Source organism: Littorina saxatilis, linkage group LG5 (genome assembly GCF_037325665.1).
Source record: "Littorina saxatilis isolate snail1 linkage group LG5, US_GU_Lsax_2.0, whole genome shotgun sequence".
NCBI lineage: Eukaryota > Metazoa > Mollusca > Gastropoda > Littorinimorpha > Littorinidae > Littorina > Littorina saxatilis.
In genome coordinates, this window is record NC_090249.1 from 17,606,571 (window position 1) to 17,629,086 (window position 22,516).

Below are 22,516 nucleotides of genomic sequence, written 5' to 3' on the forward strand. Positions count from 1 at the left end.
GACGCATTTCATGAACGTAATGACACACGTGATTGGGTAAGGTTGTTTGGATCAGGGGATGATGATTACTAACATCATTGGGCAATTCTTTCTTTGAATGCCAGTGTTTCCGCAGCTGTAGAAGCAACACAATAGGATACTCTGCAACGCATCAGAAAACGTCGCTGTTTCTTGAACAAACGTGCAAATGACTGCAGTTGTAGGATTTACAAAGAGATGTGATTGAGGTGAAAACATATTAACATAGGTAACAACTGTGCAACATTTTATACAAAATGTAACCACACTGCAAAAGAAGAGGTGAAAATGAAAACTATGAAAACGGCGGCGAAATCAAATGGACTTGATAATGCACTGACACAACGTGAACAAGGCTGTATCGTCAAGTAAGAGCAATGCTAACATTGACAGTCTCCTGCAAAGCATCGTGTAGGCGGAGATAGTGTTGAGCTAATGACGACGTCGCTGCTGACATGTAGATGACAGCCTTCTCCCTGGGTCCGCCTCCATTCCACAGGACTGTGATACCTGTGGAGGCAGGTTCCTGGGAGATATGGCTCTGAGCGAAGACACAGGACAACCGACATCACTACCCTCTCGTCTTCGCCCATCAAAGACGATACGTTTTAGGGATTTCTTTGCTGATCTTCAGTTCCTTTGCTTTATTGTGCACTGTGAAAATTCGTATCTCCAAACCGAGGAACGAATATTGTGTTGTGACGACTCGTGTCTCAAGGTTGAGTTCGGTCACGAAAGAGCATCGTATTCTGACGATTCGTGTGTCGAAACGGAGTTCCCGTACGGTCAAACATTGTCCTCTTGTGTTGACCTGGACTTATCTCACAATCGACTTGCACTGTGTGCTGATCTTCAGCCATGGATGGTTTGTGAAGACTGTTTTGCCCAAGCTCAAATCTGTGGTGCCAGGCCACTTTTCTTGAACACGTGGTTATCCTGTGGGGAACCGATCGGTATAGCTGACTCTAATCCACAACGGACAGCAGGGAGATTAGGAATAGACTCTCTTCAAAGGTCCGAGTCTTCACAGCACGAACTGACATCATTTACCCTTTCTTGGTCGACCACGTTTTACTGCAGGTATTCTCTCTTCACATCTGCGGTCTTGCTGAGCCAGTCTTACTTGTGCTGTGAAGATATACTCAGCAAAAATGAGACCACCAGTACCTCTTGTGTTGGGCATACACTAACAATATTGGAGGTTTCGGTCACACGAGCAACCTTCGCCCACCGAGTTCTGACGCCTTTTTCCGAGTGGACCAACTTGAATCCGAAAAAGCCTACTGTCAAATCTAAGGTCCCCCTGGAACAAGAGAGACAGTTACTTCGTCAACCACAAACTCACGGCGGTGACCCAATGCTTTCAGAAGTGTTGTCTCGTGGACACTGCCTCACTTGCCTTGAAGACTCAACTCATGATGTTCGCCTCGTGTTTCTGAAGAGGCTCCGGCTTCAATTCTGAAGCTTTCCATTGTTCCGATTTGAGTTTGTTGGACAAAAAAGAGGCGGGACGATCGACATTTCCAACATCACTTGCTGATCACCGTAAGTCTGCAAACGACTTGTGACCGATACTGTTTCCTGGTGTCTTCCATTTTTGCTCGATTTGTACTGTTTCTTGCTCACTGTCAGGGCGACGGTGACATTTCTGCACAGGGTGATAAAAATACCATCCGTGTCGTGTTTGCAAGTCGAGGGTCACTGTGCTCCCCTCCTATTGCTCCTCCCCTTCGACAAACCTGACCTGATGTTCGCGCACACACAGACTGGAGACAGGGTGTAATCTTTTAATACACCCCAGTAAAATCCCCCTTGAGAATCCGGCAGCTGAACAAATCACTTCTGCCTGTGTGGCTGCAACTATCAGTCTTCGTTCATTGCAGCCATCGCATCGGACAGCAGAGCAGAAAGCTACACCAGTGAGAGTAGTGCTTTCTGGCGACCAAGGCAGAAGCCGAGTGAATCCCATAATAAGATATCAGTCGGTCAACGAACAGTAGGGACACAAAGGATATTACTTTCCCCACACAGACAAAAGACGATTGTCAGGAAAGGCGGGGCGGATGCTAGCTGAGGAATTCGATCCGGCAGCACGGGGAGAAAGAAACAGAGAATTCAGCGAGTAAGTCGTATTCTGCAACCCCAAGCTGAATAAAAAAAAAAGGAAAAAAAAAAAGAAGAGAATTCATAGTCTCGCAATCGCTTCTTTGTCTGGGATCCTACTGTGCAGAGAATAGGTCTGTTTCTGTTGATTGCCTCTGGCTGTGATGGTGGTCGCCGTGTGCTGGGGACAATAGAGACATCTGCCGGACTCGTGTTTCCGGTGCCCGGGCTGTGCGCTGATCGCACAATTTACCGAGGACCGTAGGCAGACTGTAGCGGCAAAAAACAAATTACCTTCAATTGCCTTCCATAGAAACCTTTGTGCATGGTCTAACTGGCAAATTTCAATTTGAGCTGACTCTCGTTTTGTTTTGGTGAATTAATATTCCAAAGAGTTGTGACAAACACTTAACTTCACTTCGTTCAATCTAAACGCTGGGAATTGCCGTTTGTTAACTGTTCTAACAAAACTTCTGATCATGGAAGTCTGACTTTGGGATACAAATAGGGCTGCCCTTCCATTTTCAATTTAATAGAAAATCAGACTACAGAAACTACTGATCTTACCCTGTACCTGATCTAGTCTGTGCATGTGTTCCTAATAGACTAACTCTTTGTACCTTGGTTGAAGGTTCTATTCTACCTTTAGAGTGCCCTTGGCATTGCCAGTATCGTATGTTATTATTAACAGTGATATAAAGTGATAGCTAGAACCTTGAAAGTTCAGCAGGTTCTAGTTCAGAAAACCAGCGGCGTTCACTTCAATTGTTTGGCAGTGACAACACAGCTGTAGCTTCTGAGGGCTTGTGTATGTAAACATTACACTCACAGTGATAGCCAAGTACCACGTAGTTGACCGGCTTTCCTGCATCTAACACCAGGCTTCGATTCGCGATCACTTCAATGTTCTGAAGGGTTGTAGAGGTATCAGTGATTATCACAAAGAAGCTAACTGCCCGGTTGTTCAGCAGGTTTCAGTTCGGCATCTCTACACGATCCCGACGATTTGTGCGCGAACAAGTAACAGCGATAATCGATTCCACTAGGTTTTGGTTCATGATCTCTTCTATATTCTGGCGCTTGTACGCACACAAAAGTCACATCGACGGCCGGACAAATAGCAGAAGGCTTCGGTTCAGGATTTCTTCGGGATTTCAACAGTGATAGTGAAATAGAAACTGGGATCTATTCAACGTTCTGAAAGAGCGTGATTACCAAATAGTGAAAAGTGGTAGTAAAGTAGTGGCCCTAGGGCCAAAACCAATTTAAAAACTTGTAAAAACTTGGCACCAAACGCCCGACGCCATTGTGCATCACGCAGTAGTGGGTGTAGTGTTAGTCGTGGCGAAGGCCATGGGCAAGAACCTGCTGAACTCTCTGGGCGCTAAGCTGTCGCAGCTTAAGGTGATGTGTGGCCTGTCTGTGGACTCGACAGCCAAGGAGGAGAAGGCCGTGGCTGCCGTGCGCAGAGACCCCATCCCTACCGCCCGCTTCCTCGCCGTCATCAGGCAGCGCAAGCACGAGCAGCACGTCAGCACGGAATTCAAGGTCAGTATATGTGTTTGTTGGGGTGTGTGTGTACGTGGGGGGGGGGGGGGGGGCGGTGTGGTTGTGTGTGTGTGTGTGTGAGGGGGTGTTTGTGTTTATTTGTGTGTGTGTGTGTGTGTGTGTGCGTGTGTGTGTGTGTGAGTGTGTGTGTGTGTGTGTTATTGTGTGTGTGCGTATGTTTGTGTTTGCGAGTGTACATGTGTGTGCGATGTTTGTGTCAGTGTGCGTGTTTTTGTGTGCGCGTGTGTGCATGTGTGTGTGTGTGTGTGTGTGTGTGTGTGGTTTTGTATGGGAGTCTTGTTTTGTTTTGTTTAGTTGTTGTTGTACTTGTTGTTGTTGTGGTGGTGGTGTTTTTGTAGTGTCTAGTTTTATTGATGGGATGGATGGGTGGGTTTGAGATGGGTATAATTTATGCAGGGTCGATCTTTGTGCGAAGATCTGAGAGAGAGAGAGAGAGAGAGAGAGAGAGAGAGAGAGAGAGAGAGAGAGAGAGAGAGAGAGAGAGAGAGAGGAGAGAGAGAGAGAGAGAGAGAGAGAGAGAGAGAGAGAGAGAGAGAGAGAGAGAGAGAGAGAGAGAGAGAGAGAGAGATGGCATGGTGTTGGTGTGCTTGGTGCGAGATATTTGTTTTTTTTAGATTAGTGACCTCTCAAAAGTATTTCTTTGTAATACTAAACAAGCATTGATAACAGACATTAGCAATCATAGCAGTCGTTTGCGTCGAGTCTTTTAAAAATATCCGAAGCGAACCTCTCCAGTTATCTCAGCATGCGCTTATCGCTTAAGTCAGGTCGACGTTTGAAAAGCTAAAAGCATCCTTTTATAAGCCACAGCAGTCACGCTTGTACTGGTCATGGAAGGACATTGGTAGACCTAATTGTAAATAGTTTTAAGCATGGATTTTACCATGTAAACTGAAAAAGGAAACAAACTTGCATCGGTCTCCAATAGCGTTAACTGCTTTCTTTCTTTATTTATTTGGTGTTTAACGTCGTTTTCAACCGTTCAAGGTTATATCGCGATGGGGAACGGGGGGGATAGAGCTACTTGTTAATTGTTTCTTGTTCACAAAAGCACTAATCAAAAAATTGCTCCAGGGGCTTGCAACGTAGTACAATATATGACCTTACTGGGAGAATGCAAGTTTCCAGTACAAAGGACTTAACATTTCTTACATACTGCTTGACTAAAATCTTTACAAACATTGACTATATTCTATACAAGAAACACTTAACAAGGGTAAAAGGAGAAACAGAATCCGTCAGTCGCCTCTTACGACATGCTGGGGAGCATCGGGTAAATTCTTCCCCCTAACCCGCGAGGGGTCATTAACTGCTGAAGAGACGAATAAAAAAAACAAAAAAGGTAAGTTGTTGGAACGTTTGTTATTGACAAAACAATACGTTACAGTCACAGAAACTTCGACCCAGCGGTCTTTTAAGTGCACAGACAAACAGACTTAGCTCGCAAAAGGTCCAGCCGCTTGGGGAGAAGACACCAGCGAGGCAATGATTATATGACGTCATAAGTTTTTTTTTTTTAAATTAATATTTGTTTGTCTGTGCACTTAAAAGACCGCTGGATCGAAATATCTGTGACTGTAACGTATTGTTTTATCAATAACAAACGTTCCAACAACTTACCTTTCTTGTTTTTTTTTATTCTGAATTTTGGAAAGTTGGCAGTCTCTTTGTTTATGGATTTGCTGAGGAGACGATAAACATTGTCATTATTTTCACGAGTTTTCATTCATAAGCACCTGGGAAATAAATCTCATGTTCCCCAGGCAATAAATCCCCGGTTACCATAGTTGCAGGAAGCAGGTTATACATGGATAATCAAAAGCGAACCCAATAGAAACGCTCGGGGATTCTTCGGCTCTTTTCATTGGTGTTTCCCCAGACCTAAACAGACGACACGACACTGCTTTGCAAAGTTCCAAAAATGAACTGGCAAACTGGCAAAAGTAAACAAAAAACAAAACTATTTCATGAAAGGTCATATATTCATCAAAAACAAATGAAACTTAGCGATATGTTTTGTCTTCTTACAGAGTCATGGAGTGCGTGTATCTGTGTTTCGATACACAGACGTTCGGAGAAACACGAACGTCAAGTTCAAGTAAAACGACCCCTGACACACACATTTTGACCCGTGCAGAAGACGTTGTATCGATAAACGAAGCACAAATAAGAAACAGCATAAAAGCAAAGAAAATAGCAACAAGATATGCAAACATCTAACAAAGCCGAGCTACCAGAATGACAGGTCTAATGAAAAACAAAGAGGTACCGAGTCGAAAACAAGATCGCGATTCTTTCCTTTGCTGCACGACGCAAATCTTCTGTGACCTTTGACCAAACTTAGCTTCCACATTCGATCACTCAGCTTAATATTTACAACAGAAAGCCGAGGGGGTGGAATACCGAGATGAACCTACAGAACTGTGCATCCTCAAACCTGACATATTCATCCCAACATTTAATGAACTCAAAAACACAAAAATTTGCTTTCACACGCCAGCTTTGATTGCCAGTGGTTATCAAACCAGGACTCGTGTGGTTATCAGCACGGAACCCGTGTTTCAGAGCATGCCTCCCTGGGTTGATTGTGCACTTATTTTCTCACTACCAAAATTATGACAAAAACGATGTTTGGTGGTTTGTTGACAGACCAGCTTTTTTGTCGGTCCTCGGGGGGCATATCGACTTTTGTTTCATATTTATTGACCGCGGCCTTCGGCTTTGGTCAATAAATATGAAACAAAAGACGATATGCTCCCCCTCGGACCGACAAAAAAGCTGGTCTGTCAACAACCCATCAAACATCTTATAATAACCAACCAATCTTAAAGGACATTGGCTACATGTTCAGTTGAGCAACAGTCATTTAAAGGACATTGGCTACATGTTCAGTTGAGCAACAGTCATTTGAAGGACATTGGCTACATGTTCAGTTGAGCAACAGTCATTTAAAGGACCTTGTCTACATGTTCAGTTGAGCAACAGTCATTTAAAGGACATTGGCTACATGTTCAGTTGAGCAACAGTCATTTAAAGGACATTGGCTACATGTTCAGTGGAGCAACAGTCATTTGAAGGACCTTGGCTACATGTTCAGTTGAGCAGCAGTCATTTGAAGGACCTTGGCTACATGTTTAGTGTAGCAGCAGTCATTTGAAGGACCTTGGCTACATGTTCAGTTGAGCAGCAGTCATTTTAAGGACCTTGGCTACATGTTTAGTTGAGCAGCAGTCATTTTAAGGACCTTGGCTACATGTTCAGTTGAGCAGCAGTCATATGAAGGACATTGGCTACATGTTCAGGTGAGCAGCAGTCATTTGAAGGACATTGGCTTCATGTTCAGTTGAGCAGCAGTCATTTGAAGGACCTTGGCTACATGTTTAGTGTAGCAGCAGTCATTTGAAGGACCTTGGCTACATGTTCAGTTCTTTCTTTCTTTATTTGGTGTTTAACGTCGTTTTCAACCACGAAGGTTATATCGCGACGAGGGAAAGGGGGGAGATGGGATAGGGGAAAGGGGGGGGGGAGATGGGATAGAGCCACTTGTTAAGTGTTTCTTGTTCACAAAAGCACTAATCAAAAAATTGCTCCAGGGGCTTGCAACGTAGTACAATATATGACCTTACTGGGAGAATGCAAGTTTCCAGTACAAAGGACTAAACATTTCTTACATACTGCTTGACTAAAATCTTTACAAACATTGACTATATTCTATACAAGAACCACTTAACAAGGGTAAAAGGAGAAACAGAATCCGTTAGTCGCCTCATACGACATGCGGGGTGCAGAGAAATAAGGATGTGGAAAAGAAGACTTTTGGTAAGTGAAATAAAGGTGATGGATCCAGTCAGGTAGAAATAAGACAACAAGAAAAGAATTGGAAAACTGCAGGAAATAGTAGGGAGAGTTTTCTTGGAAGGAAATATAGGTGAAAGGACTGGTAAGGCAGAAATAAGACAAAAGAAGAGAAGAAACAGAACCGTTAGTCGCCTCTTACGACATGCTGGGTAGCATCGGGTAAATTCTTTCTAGTCCCAACCAATATGGGACTCCCCCTAACCCGCGGGGGGTCATGTTCAGTTGAGCAGCAGTCATTTGAAGGACATTGGCTACATGTTTAGTTGAGCAGCAGTCATTTTTAGGACCTTGGCTACATGTTCAGTTGAGCAGCAGTCATATGAAGGACATTGGCTACATGTTCAGTTGAGCAGCAGTCATTTGAAGGACATTGGCTTCATGTTCAGTTGAGCAGCAGTCATTTGAAGGACCTTGGCTCATGTTTAGTGTAGCTGCAGTCATTTGAAGGACCTTGGCTACATGTTCAGTTGAGCAACAGTAATTTGAAGGACCTTGGCTATATTTTCAGTTGAGCAACAATCATTTGAAGGACCTAGGCTACATGTTCAGTTGAGCAACAGTCATTTGAAGGACATTGGCTACATGTTCAGTTGAGCAGCAGTCATTTGAAGGACATTGGTTACATGTTCAGTTGAGCAGCAGTCATTTGAAGGACATTGGTTACATGTTCAGTTGAGAAGCAGTCATTTGAAGGACATTGGCTACATGTTCAGTTGAGCAGCAGTCATTTGAAGGACATTGGCTACATGTTCAGTTGAGCAGCAGTCATTTAAAGGACATTGGCTACATGTTCAGTTGAGCAGCAGTCATTTAAAGGACATTGGCTACATGTTTAGTTGAGCAGCAGTCATTTATAGGACATTGGCTACATGTTCAGTTGAGCAGCAGTCATTTGAAGGACATTGGCTTTATTTTCAGTTAAGCAGCAGTGATTTAAAGGACCAACAATCATTTGAAGGACCTAGGCTACATGTTCAGTTGAGCAACAGTCATTTGAAGGACATTGGCTACATGTTCAGTTGAGCAGCAGTCATTTGAAGGACATTGGTTACATGTTCAGTTGAGCAGCAGTCATTTGAAGGACATTGGTTACATGTTCAGTTGAGCAGCAGTCATTTGAAGGACATTGGCTACATGTTCAGTTGAGCAGCAGTCATTTAAAGGACATTGGCTACATGTTCAGTTGAGCAGCAGTCATTTAAAGGACATTGGCTACATGTTTAGTTGAGCAGCAGTCATTTATAGGACATTGGCTACATGTTCAGTTGAGCAGCAGTCATTTGAAGGACATTGGCTTTATTTTCAGTTAAGCAGCAGTGATTTAAAGGACCAACAATCATTTGAAGGACCTAGGCTACATGTTCAGTTGAGCAACAGTCATTTGAAGGACATTGGCTACATGTTCAGTTGAGCAGCAGTCATTTAAAGGACATTGGCTACATGTTCAGTTGAGCAGCAGTCATTTAAAGGACATTGGCTACATTTTTAGTTGAGCAGCAGTCATTTAAAGGACATTGGTTACATTTTCTGTGTAGCAGCAGTCCTTTTCGTGTTTGCACCGTACCCCTAATGTAGCGATTTGCAGACCATTCCCTGTGTCACCCGCAACAAGCAGACACAGCGTTTATTCACCGCAATAGCTGGCTTCTCTCCACGCCTGCAGCCACGCAGACAGGGTGGGCCCTGGGTGACAATGGGAGGAACACCTCTCTGTCTGGCATCGTGACGGACAGGATTTCACAGCCACTCATTTTATGCGCTAATAACCAGCATCAGCAGTTAGCACCACCCAGCCACGTGCAGCCCGTGCTGAACTTTAAAGGCACAGTCCTTCCCGTGTGAACGATTCGACCCACCATCTCAGATTTGTCCAGGTCAACTTATCCCCCTTCGTGTGTACACGCAGGCACAAGAGCAAGTGCGCACGGAAAAGATCCCGTAATCCATGTCAGAGTTCGATGGGTTATAGAAACACAATAATGTCAAGCATGCATCCCCAGAGAGCGACGTATTACTGCATAAATGGCGGGGTAAAAACCATGAGAGTTTTCAGCCCATGAACGAAGAAGAAGAAGAAGAGGACAGGGCTTGAACACAGGATCAGACTTAGACAGAGCACACAAAAATCAACAGGCTGGATACTGTCTGTGTCGAGTGGGAATTTTGTAATTAATGAACTTCTTAACGGACACACGTGTCTTTTTGTGTGAAATGAATTCATCAAATGATGTTGCCACTACACAGGACCCAATCAGCTGGATGTTGATTTTTTTTGGGTATGTTTCCAAGCGGAGGGATGGGTTTACGTACGTATTCCATGTTTTAAGCCTGTTCAGATCTCAGATGGTAAGCCGAATTGTTTTTACGGGAAGGAATGTGCATTTAACACACTACCGAGCGTGAGCGTCGTATGCCAAGCTAGCAGAGAGCAAAGACAATGCTAATACTGTTTGTGTTCAACCGCTAATAGTGGTCACGTCAGTGAACTGATGTTTGTTGGTTATGCAAGTGATGGAAACAAAGGTTACGTCAGGTATCGAGAATACTTATAGGCCTTTACTGGTCTGTATGAGCTCGAACTGGAAATGAACAAACACACACACACACACGCACACACACACACACGCGCGCGCACACACACACACACACACACACACACATACACACACACACACACACACACACACACACACACACACACACACACACACACACACACACACACACACACACACAATCACCTCGTCTCGATTCCAAGTCTATCTGAAAACCTTCAGTCAAAATTGACTAAATGCAAAAATCAAGGAAAAAGCAAGAAACTTTCAGAAAAGTCACAAATTGGTGCAAGTGGACGCGATAGATTTTTGGTCATGGGAGTAACGTGACATTATGCGCATTCGTTGTCGAAATGACCATTGAGGACAAGAATTTATTTATTTCAAATCTGGTGCCCAATATGACTTTGACCAATGGATGGGTTCACCGTGTCAATCTCAATCCCGTCTCCATTTTTTCTGTTCCTTCCATCGTATCTGCAGGGTCGCTTCGATAATTATTTTGGTTGAAATAAGCTGGTAATAAAACCATTATTTCTAATAATTATGCTGACTGTTAGTACAACCTTGACTAAAAAAGAACATTACAATTGTGAACCTGAAAATGCGATGATTAAGTTTTTTCTCATCCAAGCAGAATATACCTACCTTGCAAACATGTAAAGAAGACGAACATTAAAGCTGAACAGAAATAAGCCAAGTCACGATACGAACCATTGTTATTATATGTGCAGACAACATGAGATCAATGATCTAAACATGTAACTATCGTACGTGGTTGTCGTCACTGTCTGCTGGCGTAGCACGATACGAGCAGCAAAAACCACTTTAAGCCGGTCAAATGATGGTGCAGCTGTCTGTCACCTGTCATGCGCAGTGAGTCTTATCTGTAATCCGGGCTCTTGTCTGCGAGAGAGCTCTTCTCTTTGTGAAGTCGGAAGTTGTCGCCGCTGGCATGTGATGCCATAATTATTGTAGGGTTTTGCTGTAAAACGAGTATGCCAGGCTTCTCAGAAGACATGAGAGACTTTGTCTCTCTCTCTCTCTCTCTCTCTCTCTCTCTCTCTCTCTCTCTCTCTCTCTCTCTCTCTCTCTCTCTCTCTCTCTCTCTCTCTCTCTCTCTCTCTCTCTCTCTCTCTGGTGCTACCGGCACGGTTGGCCTAGTGGTAAGGCGTCCGCCCCGTGATCGGGAGGTCGTGGGTTCGAACCCCGGCCGGGTCATACCTAAGACTTTAAAATTGGCAATCTAGTAGCTGCTCCGCCTGGCGTCTGGCATTATGGGGTTAGTGCTAGGACTGGTTGGTCCGGTGTCAGAATAATGTGACTGGGTGAGACATGAAGCCTGTGCTGCGACTTCTGTCTTGTGTGTGGCGCACGTTATGTCAAAGCAGCACCGCCCTGATATGGCCCTTCGTGGTCGGCTGGGCGTTAAGCAAACAAACAAAAAAACAAACTCTCTGGTGCTTGAGATGTGCTCATCTCCATGAAAAGGGCCCAAGGCCTACTCATTAAAACATTCAGACTTCAGACTTCTCTCTCTCTCTCTCTCTCTCTCTCTCTCTCTCTCTCTCTCTCTCTCTCTCTCTCTCTCTCTCTTTGGGTAGCTCTCTTTCTCCGTCGCGATATAACCTTCGTGGTTGAAAACGACGTTAAACACCAAATAAAGAAAGAAGCTCTCTCTCTTCCACTCTGGGTAGCTCACTCTCAATGACTTGGTTGCTCTCACTCTCTCTTCTCTCTCTCTCTCTCTCTCTCTCTCTCTCTCTCTCTCTCTCTCTCTCTCTCTCTCTCTCTCTCTCTCTCTCTCTCTCTCTGTTGCTCTCTATCTCTGTGGCTCTCTCTCTATCTCTTCCGCTTCTTCTTTGACTCCTGCCCAAACCCTGCTTGAGGACACAGAAACAGACAGTCTGCCTGATGCCAGCACAGATGATTCTCCGGTTACCACAGAATGTGTTGATATCTGCACCGTGAAAGTTGCAAACAGGTTTTTTGTGCTCTATGATCGAGATACTCCTTCCACCTGCGCAGGCAATACAGATGTTGTCGTGCACAACGCAAACCAGGAAAAGCCAAAGACAGGTGACAAACCAGAAGCAACAGCGGCAGTCAGAAGACACGCAGTCAGCAGGCCCATGCACACCGTGAAAACACCGCGACAGCGACTAGCGGAGTGCAGAGTGGCCCCAGAAACCACGCACGTGCTGATTGGAGACTCTGTTCTTTGCCCTGTCAGACCAGAGCTTACATTTCCAGGAAAACGTGTAGAAAACATCAGTGTTTCTGGCCTTGCCTTGGACGATATAGCACATTGGCGTAAGCATATTCCCCAATGTCCTAATGTGCTACTTGCTGTTGTGCATATCTGCATTAACACATGCCGAGAAAATACAATCACCGAAACAAACTGGAGTGCCATTATAAAACAAGTGAAAAAAGTCTTTCCCAATGCACGCCCTCACTTCTCCTCTATCGTCCCACCATGTGGAGAACATCCACTGAAGAAGACCGTCGCATCGTCAAACGACGCCCTGGTCAGGGCCTGCAGCAAGGAGAAGGTGTTGCTGGTCGACCACACCCCGACCTTTCTCACCAGCAATGGAGCTCCACGAAAGGCCCTGTACAAGGACGACATTCACCCCAGTCGTCAGGGCACCGGCAGACTGGCGTGCAACATAAAGTACGCTGGCCAGCTGCGTGATGTCATCCATAGCGGTACCCGCAAACCATTGTTGGAGACCCCCGCACATAACCCGGTTCAGGCCCCCGCACAACATCCATATCGCCGTGCTGAGGTTACAGATCACAGAGCGCAGGGGCAGCCACCGAGGAACGGTCCCGGTCCTGTCCGGTTCTCTCCACCAGCGAGACAGCCATGGCAGGGTCGTAATGACTGCGACAGCCACATGCCACATGCCACTAGTCAACCGAGACAACAGACACCGTCCCGTTAGTGGACCAGCCTCTTCAATCCAAAGCCCCCCGGGCCTGCCCCTTCTCGCCGCCGCCTTACTGGTGGCATACAGCGAGGCGACTTCACCCCCAGCCCTGGCCTGGGCCACACCCCTTCGAATTCTCCCCTCATGGGAGCGCTGTGTTCCCCTTGGGGTATGGCTGTCCACCACCTGCCTTCCCGCAACACTACCCCTACCCGGGCGGCGTGATGGCCGCTACACTTGTTTAGGTGATCATTCATCAGTCTGTGTGACTTCGAAAGAGAGTATGTTCAGAATGAAAACAATGAATTGTGTGTGTGTGTGTGCGTGTGTGCGAGAGCGTAGTTCTATGCGTGTGCGAATACCACTCTGTATGATGTGTGTTTATGTGTGCGTGCATACGTGCGTGCGTGCGCGCGCGCGCGTGTGTGTGTGTGTGTGTGTGTGTGTGTGTGTGTGTGTGTGTGTGTGTGTGTGTGTGTGTGTGTGTGTGTGTGTGTGTGTGTGTGTGTGTGTGAAACAGAAAGAGAAAGACTCATAACAAGTATACCAATAACATTATTCGTATAAATGTGTGAATTTCAAATGCTCGTGGCCATTGCGAGATTCCTTAATAACCAAGTAAGTGTGTGCCCTCTCTGCAGTGTGTAGTGTGCATCTTGTCCTATCCAAAGGGCCAGATGCTAAACGGTGACATTGTCGATATTGTGTGTGTAGTTTTATAACTACAGTGTTTTAGTGCGACCCTTGACTGTGTTCAATCAAAATGTGACACGAAGGCTGTGAATTTACACTCACTCCAACGTGTGAAACCTTTCTTCTCATACTTTGAAAAATCAGGTTGATAATAACTGTGTGCTTGTGTCTACTGATCTTGTCTCAACTGTGTCGTTATTTTGCGATCATCCACGTTCAAGTGTGCGTGTGTCTCATTGTTTGACAACAGTCTTCAACTGAAAGTACGAATATTAACTTTATCACCAAGTTCAAGTTCAAGTTTTATTAGTCCATAACCCCTGGGGGCATTTTGAACAATAAATACAATCAATACAATCATGACATATGCTAATATAATAAATTTTAAAAAAAAGTTAAAAAGATTATGAAAAACTGTTACAGATTCTATTAATAAAGTCCAAAATATTCTTTAGCAATTTCTTTTTGTTAGTAGCAAACAACTTTTTAAATTTAAGTGCATTAGGTTTTTTCCAATAATAAGGTGGTAACAACTCAGCTCTTTCTTCTTTGAAAAAATCACAGACAAATAAATAATGAAATTCATCACCTATGTCTTGTGATACACATTTGGTGCAAGTTCTTTCTGACCTCGGGATGTTAAGGTAACGTTCTTTCTGTACAGGCAAATTGTTGTTTAATGTTCTAAACTTCATCATTGAAACACATTGCTGATATGGCAGGTGTGTGACATAGTCTTCACATGCAAAAATATCTTTAAACATTCGATAATTCCAAAACATATTTTTTGTTCCAATTTCTGTAAACCATTTATGGATATACTGGTCATACAAGCTTCTTTTTACTTTCTGTTTAAACCATGCGCTTGAATATTGAACATTTTCTTGAAAAGTCCAAAGGCCAGGGAGACCAATTTCATTTAAGGTTTTTTCAATAAAACATAAATAATTAGATTCAATCATCTTGTTGATATACAATTTGTAAGTAAAGCAATACACAATACTTGAAAATTTATTTTTATGAACAGGACTAATCAGTTTATACCAATAGCAAAGCATTCTACATTTCATATTAACATCTAGTGGATATCTTCCAAGTTCACCAAATATCATAGCATTTGGAGTTGATTTTTTTAGTTTGAAAACAATTTTATAAAAACGTAATTGAAGTTTAGTAGCAAGTTCGCAGGAACCAAAACCCCATACCTCACATCCATATAGTAAGATTGGAGCAATCATTTTATCGAACAGGTCAACTTGTATGTCCACAGGCAGTGACAATTGTCTACAAGTACGCAAAAGAACAAACATTGCCCTTGAGGCACGATCATATAGATTCTTCTGTGCGACTGAAAATTTATTATTATAATTAATTTTAAGGCCCAAGTACATTACATCAAACACTACTTCGATTAAATTGCCATTATACGTAAACAATGGTTTATTTCTAATTTTACCTCTGGAAAAAACTATAACTTTCGTTTTGTTTACATTAATATTTAGACGCCATTTTAAACAGTATTCGTGCATTTTGTTTAGACATTCTTGCAGGGTTTTTTCAGACTCTGAGCAGATCACAGTATCATCCGCATACAATAATAAAAACATTTGAAACAAAGCATTTACATCAGTATCTTCCATTCCAACCACAATAGCCTCCCTTGACATAGATTGTAAACCATTACTGTTTTCCAACAGAAAAGGCTTTAGATCATTTAAATAATTGGACAGTCTCGGAGACGTTGCCCTTTGCTTATTGATTGTTGTTGTCTGCGATCGCTATTACAGTATCACTTTTTACTTACTTATTTACTTAGTATTAGTAACTTACTTCTTCGTTCAAAGTAGTTCCCCCCGCGGGTTAGGGGGAAGAATTTACCCGATGCTCCCCAGCATGTCGTAAGAGGCGACTAACGGATTCTGTTTCTCCTTTTACCCTTGTTAAGTGTTTCTTGTATAGAATATAGTCAATGTTTGTAAAGATTTTAGTCAAGCAGTATGTAAGAAATGTTAAGTCCTTTGTACTGGAAACTTGCATTCTCCCAGTAAGGTCATATATTGTACTACGTTGCAAGCCCCTGGAGCAATTTTTTGATTAGTGCTTTTGTGAACAAGAAACAGTTGACAAGTGGCTCTATCCCATCTCCCTCCTTTCCCCGTCGCGATATAACCTTCGTGGTTGAAAACGACGTAAAACACCAAATAAAGAAAGAAAGAAAACTTAACTAAATGTAAAAAGCAACTTTCTAGATAATTCAGACTGTTCTTCCTTCATCATTAACATCTTACACTTATCACAATAAAAAGTATCTAAGGGTTCTATGAACCAATGATTAAAACGAGTCACTGTTTATTTATTCGCTATTTACGCCCTGAATCGTTTCCATTTAACCCGGAACTGTGTTTACCCAACTCTTAGTAAGCTCTCTTATCAAAGGACGTTACACAGCGTTTTGTAGAGTAGGTTAGATTGAATTTCATTGATTACAGCAGGGCTCTAAATTGACAGATCAACAGGACTGAAAACCTAGCGATTTCGTTATGCACACATTTAATTTCTGTGTGTCCCAATGGAAAGCTTGGCACAATGTGTGATTGAGCAGCTGTGTACATGTTCGATTTCGCTTTATTGTTTTTGTCAGTGCTTCAAAGGATTCAGCACCCACTCTCTGTCTCGCTGGTTTAGATTTATTTGTCTCACTGTACTCTCTGATTACGGACTGAGTTAAAGTTGGGAGGGGGCGAGTGAGGGGGAATGATGGAGGGGGGAAGGGTGTATGTGAAGGGGAATGGAGGGGGAACAGATAGAGAGCCCAACAGTGAGAGAGACGAAAGAATCAAAAAACAAGAAAGGTAAGTTGTTGGAACGTCCTTATTTGAATTGTAACGTAATTTTGTCAATAAGGACGTTCCAACAACTTACCTTTCTTGTTTTTTGATTCTGGATTGTGGAACGTTGGCAGTTTTTGGATTTAGTGAGAGAGACGGAGAGACAGACAGACAGAGAGGCCGGTAAAATGAAAAAGAGAGACAGACAGACAGAGAGGCCAGTAAAGTGAAAAAAAGAGACGGAGAGACAGACAGACAGACAGAGAGGCCGGTAAAGTGAAAAAGAGAGACGGAGAGACAGACAGACAGAGGCCGGTAAAGTGAAAAAGAGAGACGGAGAGACAGACAGACAGAGAGGCCGGTAAAATGAAAAAGAGAGACAGACAGACAGAGAGGCCGGTAAAGTGAAAAAGAGAGACGGAGAGACAGACAGACAGAGAGGCAGGTAAAGTGAAAAAGAGAGACGGAGAGACAGACAGACAGAGAGGCCGGTAAAGTGAAAAAGAGAGACGGAGAGACAGACAGACAGAGAGGCCGGTAAAGTGAAAAAGAGAGACGGAGAGACAGACAGACAGAGAGGCCGGTAAAGTGAAAAAGAGAGACGGAGAGACAGACAGACAGAGAGGCCGGTAAAGTGAAAAAGAGAGACGGAGAGACAGACAGACAGAGAGGCCGGTAAAGTGAAAAAGAGAGACGGAGAGACAGACAGACAGAGAGGCCGGTAAAGTGAAAAAGAGAGACGGAGAGACAGACAGACAGAGAGGCCGGTAAAGTGAAAAAGAGAGACGGAGAGACAGACAGACAGAGAGGCCGGTAAAGTGAAAAAGAGAGACGGAGAGACAGACAGACAGAGAGGCCGGTAAAGTGAAAAAGAGAGACGGAGAGACAGACAGACAGAGTGGCCGGTAAAGTGAAAAAGAGAGACGGAGAGACAGACAGACAGAGAGGCCGGTAAAGTGAAAAAGAGAGACGGAGAGACAGACTGACAGAGAGGCCGGTAAAGTGAAAAAGAGAGACGGAGAGACAGACAGACAGAGAGGCCGGTAAAGTGAAAAAGAGAGACGGAGAGACAGACAGACAGAGAGGCCGGTAAAGTGAAAAAGAGAGACGGAGAGACAGACAGACAGAGAGGCCGGTAAAGTGAAAAAGAGAGACAGACAGACAAAGCGGGAGAGTGAAAAAGAGAGGGAGAGAGCAGCAATCTGTTCAATTCTGTTTGAAATCAGCCTTTTATTTATACAAATCTTAAGTGTTTGGTCCCTACGTAAGCGATTCGATGATATTAATTCTTATCCAACCGTTTATTCCTGTGACTTTGTATTGCCCCTCAAGGCGAAGCTTCATTGGCATTGAAAGGAGAAAGGTCTTCCAGAGAGCGGATGAGGCCGTGTAATGCGCTCTTGTTTATATTAAGACCGCTTACAAACTTCTCTTTATCAAACTCTTCACAGACAGCTTCAACCAACTCTTTTTTTAACAGAGTTTTTCGTTTGCTAGTTTTTAACAGTTCGCTTTTGCACCCATGGCAGGAAAATTAATGCAGTTTTCACCATCCTGACCTTTGATGTAAGTAAGCAAGATGTTGAGATAAAAAAAAAGGCAACAGAAAAGAAACCAGTCAGCACAATGGGCAACCAGACAACTTAATAAATGGACCGAGTAGTCACCAACACAGTTTATCGCCCGACCGAGGAAGCAACCTATCTAGCAACAAGCTAGCAAGCAAAAGTTGTTAAAGCGATCCTGAAAACAAGTTATTAAAGCGGATTTTATCTTCCGAGAACAAAAAATATATGGAGTGCTCGTTCCGCTGGTCATATTCCGCATTATGCTCATCCCGCGTCATTCTCGTTTTTGTTGCCTTGTATTTTAAATGTTTATTTCCATTCCTTATTTGATCTATCACTCAAGTAATATTTGACCGATTCTATTCTACGTCCTCCTACCCCAACCCCCTACCACCCGCCATCCCCTGCCCCCAACACCACCCCCCCCCCCCCCCATACCCGCTGCACATCTCAATGAAAACTGGGACAGTGCACTAACATTTTAGTCGGTTTCTCGAATTCCTTAGTTTTTTGGAAATCAGCACGTGGATAGAAACGATAGTCACATGTGACAATGAATAGCAAGACTACATCCACTTATAGCCTTGTGGTTGGGACATGTAGAGGGACAGGTAGAGGAGGTGGAGGATGGAGGGATGGCCCGGAGGTGGCTTAAAACTGGGTTGCACGTGCGTGTGTCTACGTGCATCATCTTACTGGCTGCTTGTGCCTCCAGCTCTCTGGTTGGTGGTTAATACTAGTAGAGGGACAGATAGAGGAGGTAGGGATGGGAGGATTGGAGGTGGCAGAAAACTGGATCGCACGAGCGTGCATCTTAGTGGCTTCTTTTGCCTCTCTGCACTGAACGCCGGTCTTGACAGTATCTGGTTGTACATGTACATGTCATTCTGTGTACGTGACACGTGCATCCTGCTTACTTCTTTTGCCTCCTTGCAGTGTAGAAGAGAAGGAACACTTGTGATTCCCGCTCTTATTGACTCAGTGTCTGGTAAGGCGTGTCATTCCGCGTCTGTAGGTGTCATGTTCTTACCACCACAGACCTGCCCGTGGGTGGCCTAGTGGAAAGGCGTCCGCCCAGTGAGCGGGAGGTCGTGGGTTCGAACCCCGGCCGGGTCATACCTAAGACTTTAAAATTGGCAATCTAGTGGCTGCTCCGCCTGGCGTCTGGCATTATGGGGTTAGTGCTAGGACTGGTTGGTCCGGTGTCAGAATAATGTGACTGGGTGAGACATGAAGCCTGTGCTGCGACTTCTGTCTTGTGTGTGGCGCACGTTAAATGTCAAAGCAGCACCGCCCTGATATGGCTCTTCGTGGTGGACTGGGCGTTAAGCAAACAAACAAACAAACAAACAAACAAACCTGCCCGTGCGGGCTTTCACGTGGAAGAAGAACTTCCTTTCACTTAGACACATATAAAAAAAAACAATTGGGTAGCTGAATTCTACGCAAAGTAGAATTCTTTTGTTGATTAATATGACAGATTGACACAGGCAAAAGAAAATTTCCAATATGTACAGGATGCAGCCAGGCTCAGGGGCTCACATCCAACGGAGAGGTGGCATAGGACAAATGTCCTGGACAATGCAAAAGTGATAGGACATTTGTCCTGAACAAAAATAAATCAATAGGACTTTTTTTTCTCGCAACAAAACGTAAATTTAATTAAACTTGACTAGTTTCTTGTCACAAAGGTAACAGAACAAATAAAATAATTTTCTTGGCAAAAAGGTAACAGAACAAATCAAAGTAATAAAAACGTGTTGTTCTGTCTCTGAGCTAATGACAACAATTCACTGTCAGGGCCGGACCCAGGGGGTGGGGGGGTTCCAGGGGTTCCGGAACCCCACCCCTGGAAAAAGCATGTACCTTGCTTTGAGTGTTGTTTTTTTGTTGTTGTTTTTTTTAAAATAAATTTTGTGGCTCTAACAAATTTTATTCAGTGTGAAATCCGATGAGAAAAAGGTACCCCCCCCCCCCCCCCCCCCCCCCCAACTCACACTGACAGGCCTTAACCCTCGAAACAAGGCCCAGAATGCACCAGATTGCACAGATTTTTACCGTTTTTCAAAAATTTTCCGGGGGAGCATGCCCCCGGACCCCCCTAGTTCGCGCGCCTGCTTTGTAGGCGCGCGCTTGTGGCTTCGCCACTTCGCTGATTTGCCCCCCCAAAAAAGGAGGAACCCCCCCCCCCCCCCTTACAACTCATTTGGTCCAGCCCTGACTGTGATGGTTCCTAGATCCTTTCTCTTGCTGAAGACCAGCGATTTCTGATGGATGCCCACATTTCCACAACCAACTTGGAGCATTCAGAGTTGCGACCCTTGGAAGCTCCTCTCTTTAAAAAGCACATAAAGTCTCCCCACGTTTCGTCTGCTTGGAGAGAGACATCGCTTCGCAAAACATCGATAAAATAGCAAATTAAACTACTGCAAATTGGAAAGTACTGACAATGTCCGGATCAAATGAAAGCATAATCGGACAATGACCACCTTGTGGCAAAAACAATAGGACATTATGTCCTCTTGCATGAAAAATGTATAGAACATTTGGAAAAAATATCCGTGTACGTCCGATGTCCGACGTGGATGTGAGCCCCTGCTCAGGCTGTTGATTTTTGGTATGTCTCCAAGTGAAAGGACTTTCTTATTCCATGTACAACACTAGACAGGTGTGTGGTGGTGCACATGATCGCTCACGCGAGAACGCATGTACCTCTGATTGTCTGTTGAGGTACAGCGCAAAAATATAGAATTCCCATCAAAAGGTGAAATATGACAGATAGCAGTTTTACAACTCAGTCAGGCGCAGACGCAGACTCAGATACGAACACAGACAAAGACACACACACACAGGCTGGTACACACACACTGGCACACACCCATGAGCGCGTGAAAAAGTCAAAGACCCAGACAAACACAGACGCACATAATTATGTAAACGTACGCTAAGATATTTATAGACATACTTACAGACACGCTCGCACGCACACGTGCACGTACGCACGCACGGACGCACGCACACGCACTAACACACACACGCACGCACGCACACACACATACGCAAACACACACACACACACACACATACACTCACACATACACATATATACAAACACACACACACACACACACACACACATACACTCACACATACACACACACACACACACACACACATTTTAAAACCCAGACGCACATACGTACACGTACTCAAAGATATTTAAAGACATACTTACAGACACACACACACACACACACACACACACACAGGTACACACGCACATACGTACACGTACTCGAAGATATTTAAAGACATACTTACAGACACGCACTCAAGCACTCACGTACACACACACACACACACACACACACACACACACACACACACACACACACACACACACACACACTGGTACACACGCATGAACGCGTGAAAAAGTCAGAGACCCAGACATGCACAGATCGACGACCTTTTTACATTTAGTCAAGTTTTGACTAAATGTTTTAACATAGAGGGGGGGAATCGAGACGAGGGTCGTGGTGTATGTGTGTCTGTCTGTGTGTGTGTGTGTGTGTCTGTGTGTGTGTGTAGAGCGATTCAGACTAAACTACTGGACCGATCTTTATGAAATTTTACATGAGAGTTCCTGGGTATGATATCCCCAGATGTTTTTTTCATTTTTTTGATAAATGTCTTTGATGACGTCATATCCGGCTTTTCGTGAAAGTTGAGGCGGCACTGTCACGCTCTCATTTTTCAACCAAATTGGTTGAAATTTTGGTCAAGTAATCTTCGACGAAGCCCGGACTTCGGTATTGCATTTCAGCTTGGTGGCTTAAAAATTAATTAATGACTTTGGTCATTAAAAATCTGAAAATTGTAAAAAAAAATATTTTTTTATAAAACGATCCAAATTTACGTTCATCTTATTCTCCATCATTTTCTGATTCCAAAAACATATACATATGTTATATTTGGATTAAAAACAAGCTCTGAAAATTAAATATATATAAAAATTATTATCAAAATTAAATTTTCGAAATCAATTTAAAAACACTTTCATCTTAATCCTTGTCGGTTCCTGATTCCAAAAACATATAGATATGATATGTTTGGATTGAAAACACGCTCAGAAAGTTAAAACGAAGAGAGGTACAGAAAAGCGTGCTATTTTTCTCAGCGCAACTTCTTTCCCCGCTCTTCTTGTCAATTTCACTGCCTTTGCCATGAGCGGTGGACTGACGATGCTACGAGTATACGGTCTTGCTGCGTTGCATTGCAGGGGCGGATCAGTTGCTTTGTAAGGGGGGGGGGGCACTTTGAATCGAAAGTGAATGTGATGGTGCCCGAATTTGCTAGGGGGGTCCGGGGGCATGCCCCCCCCCCCC

General features: G+C 44.0%; 1 protein-coding gene across 1 annotated transcript in view; it reads left to right on the forward strand.

Moving 5' to 3' along the window:
* Positions 1-1,424: 1,424 nt before the first annotated feature.
* The window catches only part of LOC138966395 (receptor-type tyrosine-protein phosphatase kappa-like), an 87,821-nt gene continuing 66,729 nt past the window's right edge, over positions 1,425-22,516 (forward strand). The window contains exon 1 of the mRNA XM_070338615.1: positions 1,425-3,669. Within this exon, the coding sequence (XP_070194716.1) occupies positions 3,475-3,669 (195 nt within the window). The 5' untranslated portion in view covers positions 1,425-3,474. The remainder of the gene's footprint in view (positions 3,670-22,516) is intronic.